The following is a 16,781-nucleotide window of genomic DNA, read 5'->3' on the forward strand; positions in this document are numbered from 1 at the left end:
CTGAAATTTATAAGTTTCGAGCACGGTTGTTTTGTCAATCCACCTTGAAATTAAACAACACTAGAAGCCTCAACTCGTATTATACGTAAGATAATCGATGAGTCTTGCTTGAGGTCGTGTTGTATATAGTACGGATTAGAATGTCATGATTACTATTACGTTCAAGAACAAAGAATAACAAAACTTTCTTGCAACTTGGTAACATATCTATAGATTACAATCAAAACATGAAGGACCTTTCTCAATCCATTTCTCCATTTAACTGAAACAAAGTTGCAATTAAGAAACCAAAAGGTGTGCAGGTTAATAATTCAGAGAAATTTCAGAATATGTTAACTGATACAGAGAGAAGCTTCAAACCAAAAGTACATGATAAAACCAACATGAAATTCAGGCAATGCAAAACGTTCAGAACAGACGGTTATTATCAGAAACCAAATCTAGGCAACACAAAAACCAAAATCACTCGAGTCCTAGATTTAAGAAGTTCGCCAAATGTTTTCTACTCTTATTTAGGGTCTCTAACTTTCAGGCACACCCTTCAAGCATTGATTCTAACAGAGCACAAGCACGGACCAGACAGCTTTACCACTGAAGTCTGCCACTCTGATCCTGGAGCTGCATTTGGATCATACATCAAAGTACAGTAACCAAGTTCCTGTTGTAGTGAGAACAGTAGAAGTTTCTCACCCAGTATCCCAAATCGAAATTCAATACTATTGCTTCCTGTCAGTGGAATTTGCACCATCTTCCAGGAATTGTCCTCGGGATTGAAAATTGAAAGTTTCCTCTGGTTCTTCCACTCCATACAGAAGAGCTTCTTTTCCAGCACAGCATGTGTAGTGACCATAACACAGCCATTCTTCATCTGACACCAAGTGTGGGTCTTAGGATCGTAGACATCAACAAACTTTGAATTGCCAATGGTGAAGCTTGACCTTCCGCCCATAATATACAGCTTGCCCTCAAATCCACACGCAAAACAACCATATCTTGGGCGGCGAATACTCTCTATCAGTGTCCAAGTATCAGTTTCAGGATTATACACCTCAGCACTAGATAGGATGTTGCCATCTGCACTATACCCTCCAACTGCGTAAACCAGGCCACATAGTTCTGCACATGCAAAGTCATATCGAGCCACATTCATCTCAGCTAATTTGCTCCACCTACAATGGCAAACCATAATGTCACACAAAAGTAACTATACAAACAGACCGATTGTTATAACGTTAACCTTGTTCAGAGAACCACGTTAACATGCAATGTTCAATTTATAGTCATGCACTTGGACTCTGGGGTACCCTAATTAACATATATGAACAGCAACAGTTCAAGAGGACCAAATGAATAAACTACGTGTTTCCGCCTTCACCAGAGATATAAAAAGAAAATAAAAAAATAAACCCTACTGTTTCATACAAATACCAACTATGGAAAAGTAACAAAACGATCATTGCATGCAAAGAAATCATATCAAGATGCCTATAACTCAAAACTTGAGATTAATGTAATTCGTTACAGCTTAAACTAGTAAACAAATACATATGAGTTCATTGATTTAGGAACAGGATTTTGAGAAATTTAAACCAGATGATCCCCATAGGATCTAGTTTAATTATCATGCCTGGCCATTTTCCAGAAGAATGAATGATGAGCATGAAAATACAAAATTCCTAGTGAGCAAAATATTCAGAATAACTAGCCTAGACTCCAAACTTGCTAACATCGATAACTTAAACTATCAAAGTAATACTGAACAACAGTTCCTCACTAGTTGAGATAGGATACATGTAAATGATCAAACACAATTCCAAATCTTGCAGAGAAACAAACAAAAAACAAACCTGTTGATGCAAGAATCATAGTTGTAGACTTCTGGTGATGCAACACCAATCCCATCGATCACAGAAAAACCACCCACAATGACAAGCTTTCCACCAAGAACTACCACCCCAAACAAGGATCTTGTTGGACCAGGCATTGGAGAAAGAATACGGTGCTGATGTCCAAGGCAATCCAGAACCTCCCAACGGCTTTCTTTTCCTTCAGCATCCATGGTTAACACATAGAGCCACTCCTGAAGCAACCCAGCTAATTGTCGCACAGTTGTAAATTCCTTGCTTTGCATAAAGTGCCTCCATTTCTTAGACACAACACTCATAGAACAGAAGTCTGAGCGAGGAACAAGCGCAAGGCAATATTTCGATATGTCATCTGGCAGTCCAGGTAGAATGGGGCTGTCGAAATCATCTGTGGCTTCGGTTCTCAAATTACGAAAGCTCTTTGAGTGAATTGGTGTATCTTTCTTGAGCAAAGTGGTTAAACACATATTTGGTTCTTTGAATCTCTTTCAACTCACAAAATTTGGCATTTTCTAGATTGAGAATCTATGAGCACATCAAAAGAGATGCAGATCACTCTCATATACGATGAGTTAGGTTTCACCCAAAAACTTGTGTACTCAGAAATAGGCAAATAGCAGACAGTTAAAGGAATTCGTTATATCCGTCACCTATCATTTTACAAGACCAAGGCAGAAAAAATGTTGCAGAACGCATCACATGAGCAGTATATGCTGGCAACTTTCTATGTTTTGTACAGTTGGGTTGTAATTCCATAACAAAACTTCTGCTCCAAGAGTAGTTGGTTTCTGAGTTGCTTGTTCCTCCACACACAGCCTGAGTGTCTGCACATTATAATGCAAAATTAGCACAAGTCAATTACATGAGAAGTTAAAAAAAATTAAAAAAAAAATGCCATATACTTGGCCATATCTTATCAGTAGTTGTAGAGCTAGATAGGCCATCAACATACCAGTCAATGCCATATACTTGGCAGGTTTTAGCCTCCTCTAACTTCCATGATAATCACCTGAATGAAGTATAAACAACAAAAATTCACTTGAGAGATTATCGTAGCACAGATACAGCAAATAAAAAGTAACACAGTCACCAAGATAGCAGCAGCTAGTACCAATAAACACACAAAATGCACTCTCATTCCATTTGACTATCAGCCCACGTATTTCATGGACACCATCACAAAAGAAACAGTTCCTTTAGCATACTGCATTATAAGCCTAAACTTCTCTATGGATGTGTCATGACTGACCAGTTAATCACCACAAAAACAAAGAGACGACAATAAGATATAAAAAGTTGATACAAGTCATGAACAGATGAACCACCGGTTTTCCGGTTCTCCTAGTCAAGTCACTGCTTCACGGGAAGGGCCAATCCGCAAAGCAAAAGACCTAGCTATCCTCGTTCAAAATCCCAAGCTAAGTTATCTAACAGAAATTTGGTCTATCTTCTGAATCGAAAAAATAGTGCTGAGCCAGATCTAATAACAAACTCATTAGTATGAATCAAACCCATTATGCACTCAAAATACATACTCATATGCAAGAATTCCAGCTCACGACTATGAAAACCGGTCATTTTCATCACCAAAAAACGAATCAAATCTGAACCAACCAAACCTCTGAACCAGTAAAACTCACAGTTCATTTTATCTCACACGAGCTAGCTAACTCAGTATAAGTAACATTAGCACGACTCAACACAAGAAGCAAATGCATAAAAGCAACACACAATCTGAGATGAAATGAGAGAGAATAGAGACCTGTAAAAGGAGATTAAACACAGCGGTGTGTATGATCTGAGTGGAAGAGAAGGTGGGAAGTTTTATAGGTGGATGAAGAAGCCGAAAGAGAAGGGAGAAGGGATCAGATTGAGAGAGATAGAGAGAGGAAGAACACGTCAGAGTGAGATTTGCGCCAAACCAAACGGGAAAAGAATTAGCAAGAGACGACCGTGTTGCTTGGTTTTTATGTTCCCGAAACCAAGGGGATAATGAGCCTTTTTTCTTATTTTTTTTGTTTAATTCTTTTTTTAATTATCCCCTTGGTTTTTATGGTTTTATATTTTCTGTCCGAAGTGGATTTTGTGTGTAGGGGTGAGGTTGGTGAGTTGGTAACTTGGCTTGGTAAACGCATGGCGTGAGTTGTGAGGCTAGTTAATGTGACGGTTTTTCGCCTCATTCAAAATGTGATGGATACCAAAAGAACATAAATGCATTTTAGTTTGATTCGGATTAGAATGAAGGGTATAATTTATGACATTTGTAGATGTTATACCGAGACAAATTATTAGATGATTTACTAGTTACCAAACAGTGATTTGGAAATGAATATATATTAACGGTCATTCTCTGATTACCTGGTGTATGTTACATAAATGGTTATGTTTCAAAATACGTATGTCACATTCACGACAAAAAGGTTAATATCGAAATATTGTTTTTTTTTTTATCAAACAAAAAACTGAAATGCTACAACGAGTCTGTTATGAGTCGAACTCACTACCTCCCACTAACAAAGGAGATATTAATGTCACTAGATCAAATGGTACTGGACATATCGAAATATTTGTTGAGTTCTTGTTTCTCGATTCTAGTTTACAATTATTTGTTATATACAAGATGTTTTTATCATACGTTAGTGTAGCTAAAATTGAAATATAACTAAAACCAAAACATCATTATCGAAAAGAAAAAATTGTAAAAGATGCTTGAATTGAACAACAAGCTTTGAAATGGACAAAGTGATTTTCCAGTGTTTGAGGATCTGATCAAGCGCCACAAAGAGTGGTGATGCGGTTTCTTTATCAAAGCAGTCAATTCGGAACATCGATTGCAAGCCACAATATCCCACCATTTCCAAATCCTCTTGCCACCTGTTTGGTTCAAACCACATAATCCCAGCATTCCGGGATGTCCGAATCTCATAAGCTAAAAATGATTTGACTCGTTGGAGTCAGATTTGCTGCGTTTTCTCAATGGTGGCATTGTTGTAATATGAGTCCAGATTTGGGCATTTTCTGTTGTGGGGTTGGGATGAGATCGCCGTCAGTTGTGGTCGTGGGATTAGTTGGGATGGGAGGTTGAAGACGACGGCGCATGGGTCGTCGGATGGTGGTGGGGCCCACGGTTGAAGGGGAGGTAAAGGGGACGGACGGACGGACGGATGGATTTGGCGGGGGAGGTTAGCTACTTGGCTTGGCCTTTCCCTCTGGGCAACACCCTTTTGGCTCTAGCGTCACATACACACTTTGAAATATTAATTTCTTTTATGAATAACTAACTGAATTTTTATATCATTTTGGGGAATGATTTTACTTTTTTATTTTAAGTTTTGTTGAAAACATGAAGCATTGTTTAGATTAAAATTGATTCATAGAATCAAGCATTAGCCAATGAATCAAAGGTTTGGTAAATCAACTTTGAATGTACTCGAGAGTTTAGCAAAACACAAAGAATCAAAGATGGAAAGCGAACACAACATCCCCATGATACAAGTGAGGACCATCAAGATTGTCTCAAATTTTTAAGGACATATTTATTCGAAATACTTTAACTAGTAGTTTATTGAAAATGTAGATTTAACGGTTGAAAAATTAGTAAAAGCAAAATGTTTCGAAACAAAACAAAAGGTTTCTACTAAACTTTCAATTGACTATAATTTCTAAAAGTCCATATTAGTGTTTTTGTTCCTGTAAAGGAAGATAACTCGAACTTGAAACATCAAAATTTAGAAACAAAAGTTTTTAACGAATAAAGTTATAAATGTTATTTCGATCCATAAATGTGACAATAAGATTCATAACATAAAGTCAAAATACTATAGGGTCGTAAGTAGTAATAGAATTCAATAATTCATATCTTTAATTACTACTCCAAGACAATAATAGATTGAGAAAAAAAGTGATGAGCATGGATCACCTAGCTAGCTATTACCAGAGAGTCCATATCTAGTTAGCTACGATATACATATATATATATATATATATACACCTTTTCAGACTGGGACACCGTTTTGAAATTAAAGTGTGATGCTCCTCATTTTGCTTACTTTTAGATCATATTTTCATGGCTTCACTGTTCAGTGTCTAAAACATACCATGTAGATCATTCATGTAAAGCTTCATCTAATTTGAAGATCATTTAAGTACCGAATTAGATACATGCATATTCATAACATTAGCATTCGTTTGTGCTGCCCATGTTATAATAAGCAGTAGCTAAGGTAGCCAACGGCTGGTGTTTATCCTCACAGCTGTTCGTCGGAAAGGGGTGGCGGACACTTTGTCTGCTTGTCATTAGTGGAGAATCTATACATTATATTCTCTAATTTGGTGACCATATTAACCTACCTAATGAGGTATATATGAACCTTCCTTGAAGCTTAGCATTCTGTGACCAAATTTGTTCGACTAGTCAATATCGTTATTAAACATCAAGCTTCTAATCCTCCCTTTGATTTGGAATCCAGTTACGGGAAGAACTTAGATATGTGTCTTGTTATGGTGGTGCGGATCTGCCGCCGACGCTATCAACAATGGATCGACGGAGGATTAGTTTGTCGTAAGTTAACTTGTAAGAGTGTGCGGTTCCTACAAATTCAACTAGTAATTGTTGAAAGCATCGAACGTTCTATCAATTTTCTTGTATTCGTTTTCAAAATTTTATACGAAAAAATAAGAAACAAAATTGTAACACGAATTTTCACCGTCTATCGGTTGGTGCATAAAACATGTAATATGAAGTGCTTCATTTCCAAGTGAATCTCGGAATAATATACTCTGTATGTTCTTTTTGTTCTTATCAAGTTCTAATATTTCATAGCTAGTACCATGAAATTGCTCTTAGCTTGTCGTAGTTGGTACGGTAGTTAGTTGACACAGAAAAGTATGGACGGCATTCCAAAGGTTAAGGCCAAACTTGGTTAATCTGACCCTTCATAATTTTAAGAGATGTATACAAGGCACAGGGCAGGCAAGACATATCCTTAACAAGTTGGTCAGAGCTTATCGATTTGAATTAGTCCTACAATATATGACTTGGTGATGATGAGTTTGATGATCATATATAGATTGTTCATGTTTATCATGAAACGTAAGTTTGTGCTGTACTAACTACTACCTACGAAAGATAAGAACTTGTTCAATTCTTTGATCTCAAATTAGGTTTACCATATGCCCATATTCAGGATAGAATAATAGCATTGACCTATAGACATTTGTAAATTTTGAGTATAATATCTGTGCACATTGCTGATTGTTGTGGTTCTGATATTTATATATATATATTGTTGGTCAATCAACAAATTTTGTCTACAAATCCAATGCTCTTGTTTAGTTACAACCTGATCGATATCATTATATATACTGCTTCAAAATTAGAAGCAAATCAAGTATATTTGTTAAGGAAAATAATCGAGTTATGCAAAGAGGTTTAACTGTATGCAAAGAGGTTTTTAAGTGTTATTTTTGATGATCACATTTGAGTTATGTATTATGTTAACGTTACATGCTTCTTGTTAATCATGCATGCATTATATTGCTGCAATGATATATTCCTCCTTTCGTATTTCCCACATATTCCACGTTCAAAGAAATCAAGAAATAGGAGTTAAAAAGAAAAACGAAATTGAATATCAAGTAAAATATCATAATTAAACAAACTTCATCAAATTGATACATGAAATCATGAAGGTATGCTAAACAAATGAAAATTTTAAAATAAAAATGGAACACAAAACAAACCAAACCTTAAAAGCTGCCTAGCTAGAGTACTGATGCAGCTGTATACTACTACAAAAGCAAAAACTCAAAACCTAAATCTAGAAAAAAGTTAGCACAAAAACGAAAACGCCCAACTGACCCAAGGCAAGCTTTGGAGCATTAATGGTCGTCATAGCCGCTGAAAGTGGTAGCCTCTCTTGAGGATGAGAAGTTGAAGGAGAAGGTGCATGGCTTGGAGTTGATGGAGTAGACAATCCATAAGGTGCCAGGCTCGGAAAGGAGACATGATCGTCAGTTGTGGGAAGGCTGACAACAACCTCGACCTTCTGTCCGGCTTCACAATGATGAGGAACACCACAAAGAAAGTAATAGTGACCAGGCCTTTCAAGCGTGATATAATCTGAGCCGGAACTGTAAGCTGCAATTGGAGAGCTGGAGTTGCAGGATTTGAAACCTTGCTCGGTAACTTCCATCACATTGTGGTAGCTATTGTAAGAAAACAAAAGAGTATCGCCTACATGAAACTCTTTTGGTGATGACCATTGATTGTAATCGACTCCTATTATCCAACCACCTGGTCCGCCGACTTTGTAAACAGTAGAAGACAATGCAGAAGGTGTAGGGCTCGGAGTTGATGGAGTTGACAATTTAAAAGGTGAGGGGCTCGGAGTTGATGGAGTAGACAATCCAGAAGGTGCCTGGCTCGGAGTTGATGAAGGAGAAGACAATCTAGAAGGTGCCGGGCTCGGAGAGATGACCAGACTTTTAGCTGGTGTAGGAAGGTTGCTGACCACAACCTCGACCTTCTGTCCGGCTTCACAATGATGAGGAACACCACAAAGAAAGTAATAGTGGCCGGGTTTTTCAAGCGTGATTATATCTGAGCCGGAACTATAAGCTGCGATGGGAGAGCGAGGGTCGCAAGATTCGTAATCTCGCTTCGTAACTTCAAACACATTATGGTAAGGATTGTAAGAAAACAAAAAAGTATCGCCAACGTGAAACTCTTTCAAAGAAGACCACTGGTTGTAGTCAACTCCTATCGTCCAACCATCAGGGCCGCCAACTTTGTAAGCAATACCAACACCATAACAACTACCAGCACAAAGAACCATCGCAGCCAAAAAGACCAGCATACTATTTCTCTCAGTCATTGCAAAAATCTTTAATCAATATGGGGAGAGAGAGAACCGATATGAAAGAACAAATGATAAGCGCCTAAAATTATGAGTAATTATCTTGAGCCAGCCTTGTTTTATATAGTGAGTTTTGTTTGTGTGTCCAAAAGGGAAATGGATTCAAGTCATATTTGTAATTGCACTCGAATTAGCCTATAATCTATATCAACGTAGGTAAAGGTTTTTCTATTCTCCAAATCCCACATGATTTGTGATTAATATGGTTTATGTCAATTACTCGGCATTCCTTTTCTTTTGTTGAGAATGTTTCAATAGTAGCTTTTGGGTGTCCACTGTTAATTTTGGGCTTCACAGTTGGGCTGATCAATCAACTTTGATAAGAAGCCCGGTTGACCCATCGCCTTAATCTCACGACACGTGACCATCTCTTCCTTCGTATTTCATTTCGTAGTCTACGACCACCTGTATAATCTTCTCGATGGAGTCAGTCACACACACTCTCTCTCTCTTCTAACAGAATGAGAGTCATCACTCCCTAACCGCCTTCCCCAAATTTCCAGAATCGTCTACTCACAGTCACAGCTCTGTCACCAAACCACCGTCACCTCCATGCCGATTGCCTCCCTTTCAATCCTCCGCCACCGCTTCCTCACCGCCACCGTCACCGTCACTCTCCCCACCTTCAACAACCTCCTCCGCTGCTGCGCAACCTTCCGATGCGTCCCTGTCGCAGCAGCGAAGCAGCACCAGAACCCTAACGTCACCAGAAAATCGCAGCCGCCGGATAAGAAGCTCCTTAAGGCCAAGCAGACCTTCAAGGACTACTCCTCCCTCGCGCCGGTCCTCTCTCCTCAGGACAAGCCTCCTCTCTCGGAATCCCAGACCGTCGGCACCGTCGCCTCCGCTCAGGCCAACTTCATGCGCGTCATCGTCGATGCTCCTGGAAAGAAGAGCGCGGACGAAACGGCGTCGTGTTCTGGATTTCAGGTGGAGCTGCTCTGTGTAGTGAGGGCGCTGCTAAAGAAGATAAAGAGGAGAGTGTTAGTTGGGGACAAGGTGCTGGTGGGGTCCATTGACTGGGTGGACCGCCGTGGAATGATCGAGAATGTGTACCGGAGGAGCTCCGAGATTCTTGACCCGCCGGTGGCCAATGTGGACCATTTGCTAGTGCTTTTCTCTCTGGAGCAGCCTAAGCTTGACCCCTTCGCGCTCACTAGGTTTTTGATTGAGGCCGAGTCCACTGGAATTCCACTCACGCTTGCTCTCAACAAGTCTGAGCTGGTTGACGAAGAGGTTCGATCTCGATTCCTTGTTTGATTTTCTTCTGGTGATGATCAGCTTGGCTTATTAGCTTTGAATTACTCTTTCACTATGTTTAATTGTTATGTTTCTGATGCATGATTCATAGTTTCATACATATGCTCTGCACATTTGGTTAAGCTGTTTAATAGTCTTATACAAGTAAAACTTATCTACTGTTGTGATTTGAAGAGAATTGACGTGTATACGGTAATGCTGTACGGTTTGTGTGAGTGAAATGGTACTTTAGTTGCACCAATCTGAGAATCACTGAGCTGTCTATAAGAAGTAAATCATACCTACTGTTATGATGTGAAGAAAATGTACTTGTGTACGATAATGCTGTATGGTTTGTGTATATTACTTTTGATTATGTGAACATTTAGTTGCACCAATTTGAGAATCACTGAGCTGTTTCTTGATATTGTTATTTGCTTTTAGCATTATTTGTTACGGTGAGGTAGTGCAAGTGCGCTTATTGTGCTACAGTGAAATTTTATGCAAAGTTTTGTGCTGATTATCAATTTGTATCTTACTTGTCAGTGCATTATTCTCCTTTGGTAATTGATTGATTCCTATGCGAGCCTTTGTTGAAAATATGCAGACAAAGGGTACATGGAAGTCTAGGCTACATAAGTGGGGCTACAAGCCACTTTTTTGCAGTGTTGAATCTAAATCTGGACTCGACTCTCTTACTTTTATTTTGAGAGATCAAACAAGTGTAATTGTCGGTCCAAGTGGAGTTGGAAAATCTAGCCTGATCAATGCTTTGAGGAATAGCGACCATCATGCTTTTGATGCTGCAGAAGTGGATAATCGGCTTGATCAAGTGGATTTTTATCTCTTTCTGCTTCGTTTTACATTACCGTGTACCATTTGTTTGTGGAGATTAGTTGCTCATTCCAATTCTTATTTCCATGTGCTTATTTCAGATTGTAGGCAGCAAGTGGTTGGAGGATCAGCGTGTTGGACAGGTTTCAGTAAGAAGTGGTAAAGGGAAGCATACTACCCGCCATGTTTCCTTGCTTCCATTGTCTGGAGGAGGGTATCTTGCTGATACTCCTGGGTTCAGCCAACCTAGTTTAATGAAAGTAACTAAGCAATCTCTGGCACAAGCTTTCCCAGAAGTATGTGTTCTTTACACCATACAATGTAGTTCATTCGTGTGTGTGTGTGTGTGAGCTAATTTTGTTACATTCTTCACTGATGTTAAGTTTATATGTTCTAATTGTGTGTCTTTATTTCTCTTCAGATACAGAGGATACTCAATGACAGTGAAGCTGCCAAATGTGCATTCAGTGACTGCTTGCATTTGGGTGAAAAAGGATGTGTTGTTGGGACTGACTGGGAAAGATACCCATACTATTTCCAACTTCTTGATGAGATCAGAATCAGAGAGGAATTTCAGTTAAGGACATTTGGAACCAAAAAAGAGGGTGATGTAAGGTATGTTTGAATTCTAAGAAGCTGGTTATTAGTTCATTGTCCATGTTTACTGAACTAAATAGTTCAATTTCTGCTGTTCAAGTATACTCTTTTTGAATGTGGAAATAACATTACTATGGTTGCTATGGCGAACATATTGGTAGTATGATAGCTGCCCTTACTTTCATCATCCTTATTGTTTCCCCGATTTGAAAATGCTCTGTTTAAATGTCATTGCATACCTGTATGGAGTTATTCTTATGAATATATGGCAGCTTAACTCTGATAACTTTCATCAACTTAATTGTGTTATTGGAGACGGTTCTCTAGCATACATCTAATGGTTCCTATTCATTTTCTGCTTCTGATGATGACCCAAACCACAGTGAAGTTGCATCTTTAGCATAAGGTTACATACCTAATGCACTCCCTTTTTGTCTAATTAAGCATTAGTGGCCCAAAATATAGTTCAGTTCTATGACTTCTATCTGTGGGAAAAAGTTACATATCTCAGATATTCCATATTTCAACCCAATGACCCAAAATATGTAGTTAAGTTTGTCCACAGCCTGTAGATTTCCTATCTCACACATTATGTTTTAGTTTTCGTACTGAAACTCAAACGTTTCATGTTTAATTGCAGGATCAAGGATGGACAAGCTGAACCAAGGTTGGAGCGTAAGAAGCACAGGAGAGTATCACGCAAGAGTATGAACCAGTCGGTACTAGATGAATTAGATGAGCTGGATGATGACGACAACTTACTAGATGAGGTAAAGTGGTAGGCCAATGAGTAAGAATGGATAGGACAACGAGGACTCAGAACTGGCAGGAAGTTTGCTTCATATCAAAACATTGTAAATAGCAAGTTCGAACTACATCTTGTTACACGAGGTTAGACTGATATCGGCCGTACAGATAACATAGTGAAAATAACCAGACATTCTCTGGGGTCTTTTTTGTGATATCTGATATGTAGGCAAATTCTTGTAAGCTGGTAATGACTGGATGACACAGATGTTTAGACTTGATCATCCTTACATCCTTTATCTAGTTAATTGGCATGTGTACTGTTCTGTTGTGTTTTCTGATTACTGTATGTGACTGAACCATTCTAAACATAAATGACTACTCCTGTGGAGATGAGATATAACCAGCGGCCGATAATGTAACCGGCCGGTACCAATACATGAGGGGTTTAATGCAAACACAATCAACTGAACAAACATATTCTTCCAGTTTTTCGATTAGAAAGAGGCAGATAACCCGAAAACAGAAAACGGCCAAAAACAAAGATCACACAAAATTGTTATGAAGTGAAAATCTTCTGGTCATTGCATAAAGGTTAGAAATTTTAAACCCGAGTACATTGCAATTGATAATCCAAACACAAACTTTAGAACAGGTATGACATAACCTAAACCAACGCTAATTCATTGACCTACTTAGCTTTGGAGCCTTTCTTCTTGAAACTCACAGGCTGCTGCTTCTGAGGCTTGGGGTGCTTCTCGGCTTCAATTGGATCCAACCACTTGAGAGGGTGGCGATTGAAATAGGGCCAATTGGGGACAGTGATCAATGTGGTCAGAACCACACCACCTGCATACACCAGCATCATCACCTGGAACGAACCCATCACGTAACCAGTGAGAAACCCAACCACCGCGAACACCAGCAGCATTATCTGCATCAGCTGCTCCGCTAGCTTTTGCCCTTGCCAATCCATCTGAGAACTTTTCGCGAACAAACACAAAAGGTCAATCAAAACCCCAAAACCGTAAATAACGAAAGAAAATTCTGGATCGGAAAGCGTGATCCTGAATTAAAAGGAATTGAAAATCTTTGGGGAACTTGGATTGAATTGAAAGAGAGAGGGAGGGAGTTACCAGGGAGAGCACTCTGAGATTGCCTGGATTTCTGAAGAGAGTGTGGATATGTATCTTGTGTCCGGAGAAGACTGGAAATTGAAATTAAACGCAAGGGAAGGAAATAGAGATCGTCGATCTTAAATCCAACGGCAGATAGTTCGTCTTCCTACGTGGATATTTATGGTGGTCTTTCGGTGACAAGGTAATATTTTCCCTGCAAATAGGAGGGTGCCACGTACTTGATAATTTAGGGAACAAACTTGAATTCTTTATGGTAGAAAATAAACTTTTGTTTATTATTATTGGGGAAAATAGACTTTACGAGTTAAAAATTAAAAGAAAAAAATAGGAATGTTAAAATAAAGAAGATAATAATTCGGAGTTATATGTATTATTAACTGATAAGAGTTTCTTTATATAGAGGATTGCTAAGTACCTTTTATTAGTAGGTAGAAAAAAAAAAAATCCTTCATAGCATAGTAAACCTATTACAGCATGGTAATGTATGCCCATTCCAATCAGCATTAGACCAAGACATAGGAGAAAGTTGATTGGGCTAATGATAAAATGGTACATTTTTTTTTTGAACAGAAATTTCATTAATAATAAAGAAAATTACAGCACAATGGAACGATCGGTTATGATGCCTACACCACAACACACATTCCTAACAAGATCTATAGTTACGGGTCCGTCACTAAAAGCAACATCCATGAGCCGAAAGGGCCTAACCCTTAACCAAATTTGACGCTCAACATGAGCTACCAAAGCCTGAGAGTCACGATACAACCTTATCACCAACAATAAACCGAGCCAATTATCCTTCTTCAACACCGTGTCTAAAGACCACCAGACCACGTGCAAAGGTAATCCACCCACATGTTGACAACCAGCCAGCACCGAGATAAACCATAATCCCCAGGTATGATGCCACCAAAGTAGCACACCAACCAAACCAAAACACCCTAACCCTCGCTCAAAAGAGGAGAGACTTATTAAACCTAGCCAAAACCAAAAACCAGAAAACCCTAACCAGGAAAAACAACAAACAAAAACAGAAAAAACAAACCAGGTTAGGCCCAAAAGGACCCAAACCCAATTAGCAACCCTAAGAACAAAGAGATCAAAGCCCACTAGATAATTCCAGCCCAAACCTTCGTTGGCCCACCTCATAAAATGGTACATTTAGAAGTAATAAATGATAAAACTGTTAACAAATGTTCCTTGATGATAAAACAATACACTCATTTAAATTCTTTAAACCGTTTAGTCCCATAATTTTAAAAATATTACATATCATGCCATTAACAAAATAATAACATATTAACCATTATATATCTCTCTCTCTCTCTCTCTCTCTCTCTCTCTCTCCCTCTCTCTCTCTTCTCTTTCTCTCTCTCCGGCGAATCACTCTCTCCGGCGAACCCGTCGTCTTTTACCGAGAGATTGATGCCGTTACCAAAGTGAGCTCAGAGAGAACATATCTAGAAGCACACGACGGAGCTCTCCGCCGTCGTCATCGACGATTTCATCCTCTTTGATTTTTCTTTCATCCTTCAACAAATCTCTTATGTCATGGCTTTTCGAATTAATTTCGATCATCGTCTTCAGCTTACAAGATAAGCTAATATGTTTCTCTCTTCTTTATCAATTGATTGCTTTTTCTTTTTTATGTGATTAAAACTAGAAATAGAAAAAGAAGCTTGAATTCATGGGTTTTATTGTATTTTGGGTATGTCATTTATGAAATAGAATGCTGTGTCATGAATCTTTTATTGATTAGATTGTAAATGCATGTTTGTTTGAGATGTTTAATTTGTGTTATGTTATTTGGTTATGCACACAAGGTGTTTGAGAAAATGTCTATGAATGAATTTTGGTGTTTTTACTCGATGAGAGCGCAGTGGACCTTGATGTGCTAGCGAGGGCTGACCTTCTCAAGTTCTTAAGCAAGGAATGTGAGGAAAGAGATGCTACACGATGCAAAGAGATGCACATTAAAGATGAAAGCTTAAGAAATACGGAATTTTGCCCAGATTTTCAGTCAAATTCGACGGCAAATTGGGAGCAGCTCAGAGCGATCCAATAAACTTGCCTTATATCAACGGAAAGCTAGAAGAGTCTAGTTTCTAGAACATTTCGCGGATCATTGATAGCTATTTTCTAGAGAAAAGTTATAGCCGTCGGAAGGAAGGAAGGTCATTCTGCAGAAAACTGGAAAATGAAGGAGAAAAGTCTACCAAGCAAGTGTTTAAGGACTTAAAGTGTTTAAAGAGATGCAGAGAGTTGGGGGTTTTGTTGAACAGCTAAATGAAAGATTATTTGTGTGAAACATATCTCTATTTATTAAGCTTGATGTTTCTGTTTTTGGGTTCTTCATTTTCAACACCCAAACAACTTCATAATGTTTTATACTTATGCAGATTGCATTGAGGAAAGGTAGTGATAAAGTCATACTAAAATCAATGTTAAGTGCACTAAAGCATTGTGACAATAATGGTTCCCTTTCACTTCCTACTCTATTTTGTAATGAATTTTGGATTAAACGATGAATGAGGAAAGCCAGAGTTCTAAGAGTTGTGTTAGCACTAAATTGTTTTCCTAGGTATTCTTAATTTGATGATTTACAATTAATACAGATTGCTTTACTTTGCCATATTCTGCGTTCTGTGTGAGAAAAAGAAGAAGTGTAGCTTGTTATGTAGAATGTATGAAGCTACACATGTAACTATCAGTCGGTAGTTACATGGATAGTTACATCGATAATTACATGCATAGTTACATAGATGGATAGTTACATGCATAGTTACATAGATAGATACATGAATAGTTACATTGATAGTTAGATAAGTAGCTTAATGTAGATACATAAGTCATTTACATAATAATAATTGCAGCGTGTCGCTGCACCACAACGGTAGCGTCCCGCTGCACCGCAATGGCAACGTCCCGCTGCATATTAGAACATAAATCTATTAAAATCCATGTAACTAGCAATGTAACTACCCAGGTAACTAGCAATCTGTAGTTACATGGATAGTTACATGCATAGTTACATAGATGAATCGTTACATAGGCAAGTACACAAGTGTAACATGCATGTAACTACCCAGACAACTATCAATCTGTAGTTACATCAATAGTTACATGCATAGTTACATGCATAGTTACATGGATAGTTACATGCATAGGTACATGGATAGTTACATTGATAGTTACATAGACAGTTACATTGATAATTACATGCATAGTTACATGGATAGTTACATAGATGGATAGTTACCTACATAGATGAATAGTTACATAGACGAATAGTTACATTGATAATTACATGCATAGTTACATGGATAGTTACATACATAGTTATAGTTACATAGATAGTTACATGCATAATTACATGTATAGTTACATGGATGGATAGTTACAAGATAGTTACATGGATGGTTACATAGGCAGGTACACAA

The 16,781-nt window shown here is 38.3% G+C and overlaps 4 protein-coding genes across 4 annotated transcripts; 1 reads left to right on the forward strand and 3 right to left on the reverse strand.

Annotated features, from left to right (window-relative positions):
* Window positions 1–223: 223 nt before the first annotated feature.
* Window positions 224–3,660, reverse strand: LOC101305431 (F-box/kelch-repeat protein At1g67480-like). Its single transcript, XM_004310017.1, has 5 exons — window positions 3,628–3,660; window positions 2,818–2,874; window positions 2,516–2,689; window positions 1,848–2,390; window positions 224–1,169 (listed from the first exon to the last, which is right to left on the reverse strand). Exons 4-5 carry the CDS (start codon window positions 2,330–2,332, stop codon window positions 542–544), a joined length of 1,113 nt encoding a protein of 370 aa, XP_004310065.1. The 5' UTR covers window positions 2,333–2,390; window positions 2,516–2,689; window positions 2,818–2,874; window positions 3,628–3,660; the 3' UTR covers window positions 224–541.
* Window positions 3,661–7,684: 4,024 nt separating this feature from the next.
* On the reverse strand, window positions 7,685–8,740 carry LOC101302326. Its single transcript, XM_004310163.1, has one exon. It carries the CDS (start codon window positions 8,738–8,740, stop codon window positions 7,685–7,687), a length of 1,056 nt encoding a protein of 351 aa, XP_004310211.1.
* A 482-nt stretch (window positions 8,741–9,222) lies between these two features.
* On the forward strand, window positions 9,223–12,530 carry LOC101305720 (putative ribosome biogenesis GTPase RsgA-like). Its single transcript, XM_004310018.1, has 5 exons — window positions 9,223–10,018; window positions 10,629–10,853; window positions 10,957–11,151; window positions 11,277–11,470; window positions 12,093–12,530. The coding sequence occupies exons 1-5, from the start codon at window positions 9,335–9,337 to the stop codon at window positions 12,232–12,234; spliced, it is 1,440 nt and encodes a 479-aa protein (XP_004310066.1). The 5' UTR covers window positions 9,223–9,334; the 3' UTR covers window positions 12,235–12,530.
* Window positions 12,430–13,341, reverse strand: LOC101306007 (probable signal peptidase complex subunit 1-like). Its single transcript, XM_004310019.1, has 2 exons — window positions 13,336–13,341; window positions 12,430–13,175 (listed from the first exon to the last, which is right to left on the reverse strand). Exon 2 carries the CDS (start codon window positions 13,173–13,175, stop codon window positions 12,891–12,893), a length of 285 nt encoding a protein of 94 aa, XP_004310067.1. The 5' UTR covers window positions 13,336–13,341; the 3' UTR covers window positions 12,430–12,890.
* Window positions 13,342–16,781: the final 3,440 nt, after the last annotated feature.

The sequence above is a fragment of the Fragaria vesca genome, unplaced genomic scaffold, assembly GCF_000184155.1.
Source record: "Fragaria vesca subsp. vesca unplaced genomic scaffold, FraVesHawaii_1.0 scf0513160_u, whole genome shotgun sequence".
Classification (NCBI taxonomy): Eukaryota; Viridiplantae; Streptophyta; class Magnoliopsida; order Rosales; family Rosaceae; genus Fragaria; species Fragaria vesca.